This window comes from Leopardus geoffroyi, chromosome B1 (genome assembly GCF_018350155.1).
Source record: "Leopardus geoffroyi isolate Oge1 chromosome B1, O.geoffroyi_Oge1_pat1.0, whole genome shotgun sequence".
In the NCBI taxonomy this organism is placed as follows: Eukaryota; Metazoa; Chordata; class Mammalia; order Carnivora; family Felidae; genus Leopardus; species Leopardus geoffroyi.
Genome location: NC_059327.1, coordinates 173,087,058 through 173,099,414, shown reverse-complemented (window position 1 = coordinate 173,099,414; position 12,357 = coordinate 173,087,058). Strand labels below are relative to the sequence as shown.

At 40.0% G+C, this 12,357-nt stretch overlaps 1 protein-coding gene across 6 annotated transcripts in view; it reads left to right on the top strand.

The window, feature by feature from the left end:
- Positions 1-11,523, top strand: part of FAM114A1 (family with sequence similarity 114 member A1) — a 70,442-nt gene extending 58,919 nt beyond the window's left edge. For all 6 annotated transcript variants that reach the window (XM_045475023.1, XM_045475019.1, XM_045475020.1 and 3 more), the window contains 3 exons: positions 2,674-2,746; positions 7,113-7,166; positions 8,987-11,523. In XM_045475023.1, the coding sequence (XP_045330979.1) occupies positions 2,674-2,746; positions 7,113-7,166; positions 8,987-9,088 (229 nt within the window). In that variant the 3' untranslated portion in view covers positions 9,089-11,523. The remainder of the gene's footprint in view (positions 1-2,673; positions 2,747-7,112; positions 7,167-8,986) is intronic.
- The last annotated feature ends 834 nt before the right edge of the window (positions 11,524-12,357 follow it).

Below are 12,357 nucleotides of genomic sequence, written 5' to 3'. Positions count from 1 at the left end.
GCCTGATGCGGGGCTCAAACTCACGGACCGCGAGATCGTGACCTGGCTGAAGTCGGACGCTTAACCGACTGCGCCACCCAGGCGCCCCGAGGATAATTGCATTTTTAACGTACCATAAGAATAGAGAAAGGACACCTTGGTGCAGCTTCTCAGCTAGCTTCCCAAAGATATTCAAACGCACCCCCATGGTTCCTAGCGACTTATACCAGCTCTGCATATTCTGAATTCTGGCAGTGATGGTTGTTGATGCAAGCCAGTTTCCTGTGGATTGCATGTGTGTGCATATGTGCTATCATATGTTACAGTCTTCCAACAAATAGTAGCTATTATTATTAGTTTATCTAGTGGAATAAAATGTAACCGTTTGCACATGAAAATAGTTGGTATGGAGCTGAAAAACAAGCCATCAGCTTTTACCCGCATGTCTGTATGCCGTAGTGTGGAAAATTAGCACAGATCCAACACCTTCTCATTACTACACAGACACAGGAGCCGAAATAAGAGCCTCCTAAAAATACACAGGTACACAACACACACATCTCAATACACTCATTCACTTTGCTAGCTAACTAGTCTTTGCTTATTACTGTATTTGGCATTGTAGGTGGGGAGCAAATGTTTAGTCAGAGAACGTTCCAAAAAGTTGACATTAACATCTTTGTACTACTGGTAGCATTTTTCCTCACTTGTAAGGAGGTGTCATCTAGTCTAGATTTTCCTATCTAAGCATGTGAAAATGAAAGGCGATCTAAGAACCACACAATCCTGCACGTAATAGGCTTAGGAAGAATATGTAGTAACCTCAGTCTATAGAAGGAAGTGGAAAGGGAAAAATAGGAAACGTTTAAAATATTGAGGAAGACGTCGAAGTGGTATTTTATATTTGTGGTGTTTGTTTGTAAAGGGAGAGTGTTCACAAGTCCCTAAGTATGTATAGCAGGACCTTATTCTTAGCATCTCTGATTTCCAGTCCAGATTATACCAACCTTACCAAGCTGCACCAAGCGAAAGGTCGTAAGGCCTCACATGTGTCTGTATAATAAGTGCCTTTCCACCCACCTGCCCAAGGCCATAGACAAAATGGCTCTGGGCTATCCCCGGACCTTTCTCCTGACCCTTTCTGCAGATAAGTTTTGCATGGATGGATGGAATGGTAGACAGATAGATATAGCCCGACAAACCTAAATACATAGCTTAGACAGAACCTCTGTTTATCAAAACAAAGCTCACTGCTCCTGACTTCACTAGATCTTAACATGTAAGAGTCTTAACTTGGAGTTACTATTTTTCTAATAGCATTTTAACCACTATTCATAAGAGTCATATATACTAGTTATAGAAGGAAATAGATAATATTCACATTGTTAGGTTAATTGGATTGTTTTTGGTTTTTGTCATCATCTGTGATGTTATGACAAATGTTGCTTTGTTAAATATTTGTGCCCGTCTAGCATTATTTTCCTGAGGTAAAGTCCTAGTAGTCAAATGGCTAGAATAAACTTGGGGTTTTGATAGAAGTCTTTAAAAACAGATTTTATAGGGACGCCTGGGTGGCTCAGTCAGTTAAGCATCTGACTACGGCTCAAGTCATGATCTCACAGCTTGTGAGTTTGAGCCCCACGTCGGGCTCTGTGCTGACAGCTCAGAGCCTGGAGCCTGCTTTGGATTCTGTGTCTCCCTCTCTCTCTGCCCCTCCCTGCTCATGCATTGTCTCTCTCTCTCTCTCTCTCTCTCTCTTTCTCAAAAATAAATAAAAACATTAAAATTTTTTAATAAATAAACAAAAACAGATTTTATAGGATCTTTATTATGAGGTACGTAATAAAAACTTAATCAAGAAATTAAGAGACATCTGAATTTGAATTCCAGCTCTATCACTTATTACTGCATGTCCTAAGCAAGTTACTTAATCTCCTTGGGGCACCTGGCTGGCTCAGCCAGTAGAGCATGCAACTGTTGATCTCCAGGTCATGAGTTCAAGACCCAAGTTGGGTGTGGAGCCTACTTCAAAAAAAAAGTTACTTAACCTTCTTAAGCACCAGTTTCACCATCTATAAAATGGAGATATTAATGTAATCTTTAAGATCACTATGAGGATTAAATATGATTATGCATATAAAAACACTTAATGAATGCTCATTATTATTTCAAAATGACCAAAAAGCTAGAGAAAAGCCACTTGGCAAGAAGCTTATACCCCTAAACCTATGGAGCTCAAGCCTCAAATTTTCCTGCATATGCTTTTGATTCTAAAATGAGGTAGGGTGAGGGTGCCTGCGTGGCTCAGTTGGTTAAGTATCCAACTCTTGATTTCAGCTCAGGTCATGAGCTCAGGGCTGTGAGTTAAAGCTTTGAGCTGAGCTCTGCACTGAGTTGTGAAGCCTACTAGGAAGAACGGAGGGAGGAAGAAGAAAAAGGAGAGACAGAAGAAGGGAGGGAGGAAGAAAGAGATAGGGTGATTATTCATTAATTATGCATGCAGAGAAAAACCAGGATTAGCTTAAACTATGATTGTGAACCATGAAAGATTATTGAGGGAAACATTTCTGCAGAGCATCTTCAAACTTGTGTGTGTTCTTTTCAATGAATATGGTATCAGTATCAGTAATTTTCTTGATTTTTAAATTATTTTATCTTATGGAAAATCCCCCCAAACCTCCTATTTTCTTTCAGATTAACTACTGCAATGTGTAAAGAAGTGGCCTCCTTATCAAAGAAGTTTACGAATTCTTTAACCACTGTTGGGGTAAGTTTATCATAGTGATTTTTTTTTCACCTGTTTTGGGAGATGAGCCTATGAGGAGCTGTGAGACGTGCAGTGCCTTCTTTGTTGGCTCCGTAAAACAGAAGCAGCGCCATGATGTTTACTAAAACCAGGCCAGGAGCACCTTCTGTTAGAACAGGTAACTTAGGGCTCTCATCTGACTGGGTTCTATCCTGATGCTGCTATCTCTGACTTACAAGGTATTAAGTGGGTCTTGAAACATCTCTGGGCCTCATTTCCTCTATTTGTTTAAAAAGAAGTCAAATAAAGGTTCCTTTCATTGCTTAATACTTGTGATATATAATTCTTTCTTTCTATCTATCTATCTATCTATCTATCTATCTATCTATCCTATGAATATAATTTTGAATACTCACATTCACTATTGCCCTCAGAACCTGTTGTTTATGCCACCCACTGTGAGAGGTTTCCTTATTATTACTCTTCAACTTTAACCAAAAGAAAAAAATTCTACCTGTTGGCATAAGTGTTTCTATTCTCAAGGTAACAAGTTTGAAAGGTTTGGCGTTTGGAGGTGTGGCTTCTGGTTATTTTCTTCAGAAGCCAGTCACATTATATAACCCTACCTTAGTGGGATTGGGAAGACAAGTGGAAAATATTCCTTTTTAACCTTTCTCTTTTTTAAAAAATGTTTCTCCTTTTTAAAAAAAACATTTTTTAATGTTTATTTATTTTTGAGAAGGAGAGAAACAGAACTGAGCAGGGGAGGGGCAGAGAGAGAGGGAGACAGAATCTGAAGCAGGCTCCAGGCGCTGAGCTGTCAGCACAGAGCCTGATTCAGACAGAGCTCCAACTCAGGAACTCATGAACTGTGAGATCATGACCTGAGCTGACGTTGGATGCTTAACCTCTGAGCCACCCAGGCATCCCCTCCTCCACTTTAATCTTTCTACTTTTTCTTTTAAGGCCCTGGATTCAAGGGCAGATGATTCTTGCCATGAGCAACAGCAAATGTTATTTCCTTTTTTTTCGTTAGGGTGTTTTTTTGGTTGCAAATGTGTTAGTTTCCCAGGGTTGCCATAATGGGTACCATGCAAAAGGGGGGCTTAAACAAGAGAAATTTATTGTCTCACAGTTCTGGAGACCGGAAGTCTAAAACCAAGGTGTCAGCAGGGACATGCCCTCTCAAGAAGCCTCTAGAGGAGAATCCTTCCTTGCCTTTTCCAGCCGCTATAGCTCCAGGCATTCTTTGGCTCATGGCAGTGTAACTATAATCTCTTTCTCTGCCTTCACATCATCCTCTCTCTGTGTGTTTCTGTGTCCAGATTTCTCTCTCCTTATAAGGACACCATTCATATTCGATTAGGGTATGACCAGTGGGACCTCATCTTAACTTATTACATCTGCAATGACCCTATCTCCAAGTAAGGTCACATTCTGATGTCTTGGAGGTTGGGATTTCAATATATCTTTCTGGGAGTACATAATTCAATCTATAACAGGAAGTGACAGAAACAAGCTGTACATAATCTAGACAGAAAAGGGACTTTATTAAAGGCAGTAGAGGAATGTGAGCAGCTGTGGGGATCCAGCACCAGAATATGTATTCCCTCTCTCTCCAAAGCATTGCCATTAATGTGACTCAAATGTAGAATTTCCCAGACCCCATGTCTCTCCATTCAGATTCTGAGTTCCTGGGTGAGACTACTGAAAGGCTCATCAGTGTGGGTCACACGTCCACTTGGTATCACCTGTAGTGACTGGGGACAGGATCATATCATGCAGACCTACCTGGCTGCTAGGGTGCACTTTCCCCCACCCTGCTACCCACCGAGGCCAAGGTCAGTTCTTAAAAGAAGTGGAAATGATTGCGGACCTGACTGTCAGGAAATGTGTGTTTCCCACACTTCTGTAAGCGACTCGATTAATCAGGGATGAACTACATACCACCTATCCATTCTGTTGTCGAGGAATCTGGTTTGTTTCTCCTATTTTGTAAAACATCAACCCTTATACTTGTATAATTTGGGGGCTTCCACAATAAGAGCTTCTGTATGTAGACAGAGTGAAGAGGGAGACAGAAGTTCATTGATATGATAGGCTTGATGAAATGCACGTGTGTGCTCGGTGTTGTCTGAGTGACAGACACCCAGGGACTTTGGTGTAACTGCCAGATTCACAGGGCGGTGTGAGGTCCTAATCAGGATGACATGGCCTCGGCGACTCAGCTTCCCAAAGCTTCTCACTCTTTCCCCAGTTCACTAGGTGGGAAACTGAGGCCCAAAGGGGTGAGACAGATGGCCAACTGTCTATGGCTGCCTACTGATGAGTGATGAGGATATATGTGTCTGTGTGTGTGTGTGTGTGTGTGTGTGTGTGTGTGTGTTGTATATTGTATATGATTCACATTAAACATTCACTTGTTTACATTAGTGGGTAATATTCACAGCATTGCTTCCCATTTCTCTTGACATGCCATCTTCCAGTACAGTGCTTCTCAAATCTTAATGGGAAGGCAGATCACCTAGAGAACTTTTTAAAATGCAGGTTCTGAGTCAGTAGACCGGGGACGAGGACTAAGTTTCTGCATATCTAATAAACTCTCAGATGAGAACAATGTTCCTGATTCACAGTGTACATTTTGAGCAGCAAGGCTCTAGCTATTGGGCATGTACTTGAACGTATACATATGTACACACTTACATATATGCACATGTGTACAAATGTTTGCATGCGCAAAATCAAGAAGACACACGTTACCACTTTGGAGAAGGAAAAAGCTAAAGCTGAGTTTACTGAAATGCCGTCCCATCCCAACACTACCCCTGATCTTGTGCTAAGATGAATCATTTATATCAAGTTTCTGTTTTCTAAAACAGCCGTTATTCATAACTTGAAGTTAATGAGTGCGTATTGCTCTCCAGACTCCATTTAAATTGCTTGCACATCTCATTGATTCTGAAAGCCAATGTCATTTTATTGCCCTCGTTTTGATTATATTTTAGAGGTTTATTGATAATCAAATAAACATGAAAGCAAATACCATAATGGATTTTCTGGTCAGTTACTACAATGACTGGGGTTTTAAAGAGTTTTTCTCCAAGACTCCATTATGGTCTCCCCAGTAAGACATTACTTTGCCCTCAGTAAAGTAGTGTCACTGAGAGTGGGCTGCTCTGGAAAGATCTATCTCATTTATACATTTTTGTTTACCATAAAGTCATCTGGATACAGTAAGGAAAACCAGCCTATTAAGATTGCCCTCTGTCTTTCCAGTCCCTTTAGTTATTTATTGTCTAAGAGTAAAGTGAACAGTTAGATAGAGAAGACTGTTGATTGATCGACCAATAGTGGAAATAATGATACTAACTAATACTAGCTCTCATTTTTTGAACACCTACTTAATATCAGGCTCTGTATTTTGTGTGCTTTACATATATTCATGTTTTGCAAAATGGAATCTCCAGATCTGTCTGTAAGTTGTACTTAAGAGTGTGTTAATTTTCTACTAATCTGGAAGACGCACTCTGTAACCAAAGACCCATGTTTGCACTTAAAAGAAAGAAAATAAGTCTAGACCAGGGTCGGCTCTAGGGTAGACTAGTAAGGTGCTTAACTCACCCACACATGTAAGAGCTTACCTTGCCCCCATGCCTCCCCAAAAAGACAAGGAAACAACTTCAGTCATCTAGATACATATTTTCATGTAAAATTTAAAAAAGCGGGGCGCCTGGGTGGCTCAGTCGGTTAAGCATCCGACTTCGGCTCGGGTCATGATCTTGCAGTTTGTGAGTTTGAGCCCTGCATCGGGCTCTGTGCTGACTGCTCAGCCTGGAGCCTGCTTTGGATTCTGTGTTTCTCTCTCTCTCTCTGACCCTCCCATGCTCATGCTGTCTATCTCTCTCAAAAATAAATAAATATAAAAAAATTTTTAATCAAAATGAATGCAAAAAGATCATGATGAACCAAATATCAACATTTCAAGTAGAGACAAGATCCAACCCTGTACTTGGGCAACTCAGCCTCACTCACCTCTCCATAATCCCAGACGTGCTACAAACTTTCAATAGTTAAAAAATGTCTGAGCTTAAATTTCTAGCTATGTGACCTTAAACAAGTTACTCAACTTTCCTGATTCCTATTTTCTCATCCTTACTTTAGGTTATCATGGTACCTACCTACCCACCTACCTACCAGGATTTCTGTCGAAATTAAATGAGATTAGATAGAAGCAGCACCTAATGTGAAGTCTGGTCTATAATAAACATTCCACTTCTCCTCTTCCTCTTTAAGAGATCCCTCTACAAAGCCATCATATGACATTTTATGTGGCAAGCTTTATACTATGAGCACCTAATCTGTCAATTTCATCCTTTTGATTCCACAGAGCAACAAGAAGGCTGAGGTTCTTAACCCCATGATCAATAGTGTATTGCTAGAGGTAAGTGGCCCCCAGAAAGTGCTTCTGAATCAAAGCAAATGTTAGAGCTACTTGTTTTGTTTGTCTTTTTCCCAGGCAGCAAGTGTTATTCCAGTTCTAAATCTTATCATCAACAGTCGCTTTTGAGCACATTTGTGTAGCTCAACCAGCTGTAAACCCTTGGGTGAAGCAACAATACCTAATTTTCAAGAATTCCTGATTATAAAGAGAAACGCTAAGCTTGCACGTTATTTCTGTTGCTGTTTCCTCCAGCAGAAGCACATTTCTGCTGCCAAGTTTGACACCAGATTTAACACTGTGATTATTGGCTGCAATGAGGGATTCTTGCTCAATGGTGATTTTTGTAAAAATGAGCCCTTGTCTCCATTCACGATCACCTTTGGTTTAGCCGGGTCTAAGCTTCAGACTAACAATATTGACAAGTTGACTGTTTAGCCTCTGTCTGTTCAGTGACCAGAGGCACTGTCCTCAGAGATCACTCACTCCCTGGCCTGTCGGCTCACCAGGACTTTGTAACACTGATACGAAGCTGTCCCGATACTGCTGTGGTTTTACCAGAAGCCAGTGACGGAAGAGAGAAGAGGCCCCGGAGGCCACATTCCCGAGACATAGTCACGGTGTCCTACCTGTGGCTGGTGGAGGAAAACCTTCCATCAGGGGCCCAGCTATAAGGACCTGGCACATCTATAGCCCCAGGGCACCCAGCTGAAGCCACGGGTGTTAACCAGTTTGAACACGGGCAAATGCATATACAGTAGTTTTTTGTTGTCTTAAGTAGCTGTCAATTGCAGCGTTTGGAAATTACCAAATTCAAGTCAGGGAAGGCTACCTATATATTTATAATGTTTGTAGAAATTGTGCCTTACTGTTAGGGAAAACTACCAAGGTACAAAAGTAACAAAGTGGTGACATCAAGTGTTACCATTTAGGACACAGCCATGCAGTGGGATGAAGTCAACCAGAAGGGACAAGGAGCTATAGGGGCAGGTTCTGGAGGACATAGCTAAGAGGAAAGCCAGGCAGTCAGATGCAGAATATGGAACAAGAAAATGTCTCCCCTGGCCACCCAGAAGGCATCGGCAGATTAATTTACTATGTCAGTCATGAAGAATATGAAGTCAAGTGTTTATTTATTTCCCCGGTGGGAGTTTTCTTATGTTTTAGTGACCTGAAACATTACATAGCCTCTCGACCGACCGCGGTATGCAAGAATACCACAGAGCGTTGCTTCACTATATGCTAACTAATTTGGATGTAAATTTTAAAAAATAAAAAATAAAGTTAAAAAAATTTCTTAAAAAAAAACAATACCACAGAACATGAATGGCAACATCAAATATCCAAACCAAGTAGAAGGTACCCATATGCATTCAAGGATTTGCCATGAATGATTACACAGTACTATCTCCAGTTCGCTTTATGTAGCCCATTCCTGTTTATTCATCTCTAGGTTAGGGCAAACTAGAGCTTCCTTCATACTGTGCTTTTGTGTTATTTCAGGACAGTGGGGTTGGTCTGGGAGAGGAATAGGGAAGACTGGATATATTTGGTCATGAATATACACATATCGATGTAGCCTCAAAGTCCATGGAAATGACTTGCCTCATGTGAAGTGAATTCTTCTATTAGTATAGATAATTAAGAGCTGAACGCATTTCATCCAAAGGACTGTGTTTACAATTGCCTTAAGCACCAACATTAAAGGAAAAATATTTTAAAATATTGTGAGGTTTGCAAGGAGGGACCATTATCAAACTGGAAGGATTGTCCAGGTTGAACTCTGCAAACAACCCTTGAGCCACATTTCTCCCTTCTCCCAGGGCTGCAATAGCACGACATACATCCAGGATGCCTTCCAGCTGCTGCTGCCTGTGCTGCAGGTCTCACACATCCAGACCAGTTGTTCAAAAGCACAGCCGTGACCTGGCCAGACTCCCATCTAGTGAAAGAAAAGGCAGGCCACATTGCTCTGTTATATATCAGTGAAGGGGATGTTCTCTGCACATCTGGCCACAGACACCCCTTTGAGGACTCTACAAGCAATTTTGCACGGACAGTATGGAGAACGCAAGTTGAGAGAGAATATCATTTCTCTTAATGTATATGGTTGGTTTTACAAATAAGTGTATTTCCTTTATGTTAATTTAAGTTTACAAGGCTTTATATTGATAATTTCCTTTAATTTGAAGTTCATTCACCAATATTCATTTCCATTTTCCTGGTCAAGCATGCTATATTTAGAAATTCATGGGTAGATCCTATACTTTGTATTTAATCCTTTAAATTCCCACCTTTAAATGTCCCATTCTTATGGTATTACTTTAAATCAAATCTTATACTGAACTTAGTTTTGTTACATAAATATGGCAAAGATAACACTACTTACAGATATTACCTATTATAGTAAAAGAGAAACATAAATATCTCTTTATAGTAATTCATTCTGAAAACAAGCTTTCATTGAACTCCTACGGCGTGCTCACAATAGAAGAACATGATCTGAACCCAGGAAAAGAGTAGTTAGGTACTCTAATCTTTATGCCCAATGCGGGACTCAGACTCACAACCCTGAGATCAAGTTGCAAGCTCCATCAACTGAGCCAGCCAGGTGCCCCTAGACAGATGCTCTAAAAGAGGATTAATAATAATTCTTAAAATGCTTAAAAATACTAATAAATTTTCCAAACCTTAAGAGGTTTGATGAGCAAGGTAAAACTAGTGTTTTTGTTTTTTTTAATGTTCTGCTCTTCGATGTATTCTTGTATTTTTCCATACTCCTTGGACTTTTTGATCCCAAACTTTTTATATGGCGTGAAAATATATATGAAAGGGGGTACTAAAGAGTATTCAGTTTAAACTAGACTTTTTGTGACCATAAGTACATGATAGCATAATTACAAAGCCTGGAAATATCCGAATAGAAAATTAAAGGGATTTGAACACAACACACCCCCAGACTGCATCTTTAACTCCGAGTCAAGCTATTGTGTAAATACACACATCACACTCCCCAGTGGTAAATACCATCATTGCTTCTAAAGGGCAGAAAATACTGATGTGTGGCTTGACTAACTGGTAGATTGATCCATGACAGATTTCACTGAAGACCCAGTGGCCAGGAGAGGCATTGTCTGTGAACACTTCTCCTGAGCTCCATACACTCATTCTGGTGGGGGTTCATCCGAGCCCCATCAGCATCCCGACGGGCATTGTCACAAGATGTCTTGCTCCCTGGTTCTCTCTAAGGCAAATGAAACTTGTACTTTTATAGGGGTGAAAATCCTTTGTTCACATATGCTTTCCCTCCCCTGATAGAGTAGACTGCCTATGTTTCATACAGGCAAAGTAGGAATATTTTAATATTATCCTATGTCTTATTAGCATTTTACTTGTGTCCTACATTTCATTTTGTGTATCTCCTGAAACAACCAAATAGAAAACATAAGGATAATTATTTACAATCTGGAAAAGAACTCTGTGAGGAATCAATTAAAGATGCTTTTTTTTTCTATTGTTTTTTGATTGCCTGAAATGTTTCTGATATTAAGTCTAGAGAAAAATTAACTGCCAAAAATGCAATTACCTCTTCATAAATTTTGTAGGTATTGTGTACAGAGCAGAGGAGAGGACTTAGATTTACGATTTCTCCACAACAGATTTTTTAGCATCCGATGGATTTATAGATGTTAACTGGAAATGTAATGGAAACAAGTAGTTTCAAAGGAACTAGATTCCCAGAAACAGGCTTTAAGCCCAACTTCACCCATATAGTTTATAGAAAAATTTTTAATCACAAAATGAAATAGAAATCTGTAAAAGAATAAAAGAAGTAATTGTTCTTTAAAAAGTGGTTGACATTATTTACATTGCATTTACATATCTTTTAATGATAAAATATCAAAGGTTGCCAGGTAGAAACGTAGGCTGACAGATGATTCCTGGGGCCTAGCTCAATGGTCTGTGAATTACATTATTTAACAGAGAATAATCACTTAAAATATATCCACCCTCCAGGATTGCTCTCTTTCAATACTGTTTTTCATCATCACTTTTAAATAATTGCTTCTTCGCTTTGCTTTAAAACCTAGCAAAGCACAGGATCCAAATCTGGGCAAATGTCAATCAGTTACTGAATGAATGATTTAGCAGGCTTACTTTGGAAGTTTTGTATTCCTTCAATAATCCTTTACATAAATTGGGTTCGTTTCACTCTTTGCAATTACCCTGAACAAGTGTGCCAGTTTTTTTTCTTACATCAAGTGCAAACTAAGTTCCAGTCTAAATAATGAATGTAGTCCTATGCCTGTGCCTTATTAAATAAAAAACATCAAAAGTGTATTTCCAATTCAAAGCAAAACGCATCCAAGAAAAATTGCTTTGGGGTATTGATACATACAGCTCTAAAGGGTAAAAATTGAGCCCCAAATCTTAAAGCAGAGGCGTAAGCTTGAATATTCTATCCCACTGAGGACAGAATTCTGTCTTTTCTCTGGGTCTCACACTGGGCTGCACATCACACTCATGATTAAATACGTAGTGTGACAAGCTGAGGCGGTGGCAGGAGTCAGCTGGGGTATGCAGCAGCCTCAGCAACACCAACTAAGGAAGCATGGACCTCAGCAGCAGAGCTCAGAGGGGATGAAGAAGCACCAGCCTGGGGTGGGTTAAAGGAAGCTGCTAAATGTAGAAGTCTGAACCCAGAAATGAGAGCATTTCCTGTGCTTTGTAGAAGTCAGCTGACCCACCAGGAGCTCTCCTATCTGGAAAGTCACCTTCTGCACAGGCCAGCCATGCTGCACTTTTTAGAAACAAGAGCAGGCAGATTTCAATCAAAGCCATCCCAGAGGTCTAGGAATAACATCTTAGGGAAGTAATTTAGCAAAAATGCAAAAAAAAAAAAAAAAAAAAAAAAAAAAAAACAACCTATTTCTCTTCTTTCGTAAAAAAAAATAGAGAGGGAGAGATGATAGATAGATATAGGTAGGCAGATAGAGTGTATCCTGAACAGATGGGGTGGATCATAATACATGATTTCAATCCATGTTTAATTTTGTAAGTGAAATTATTCTTCAGCATCAAGGTAATTTTTGTAATGTAAAATTTGCCCTTTGATCTTCCTCTTAAGGATGCTCTACATTCTGGGGGCACCTGGGGGGCTCAGTCAGGTGAGCATCTGACCTCCGCTCAGGTC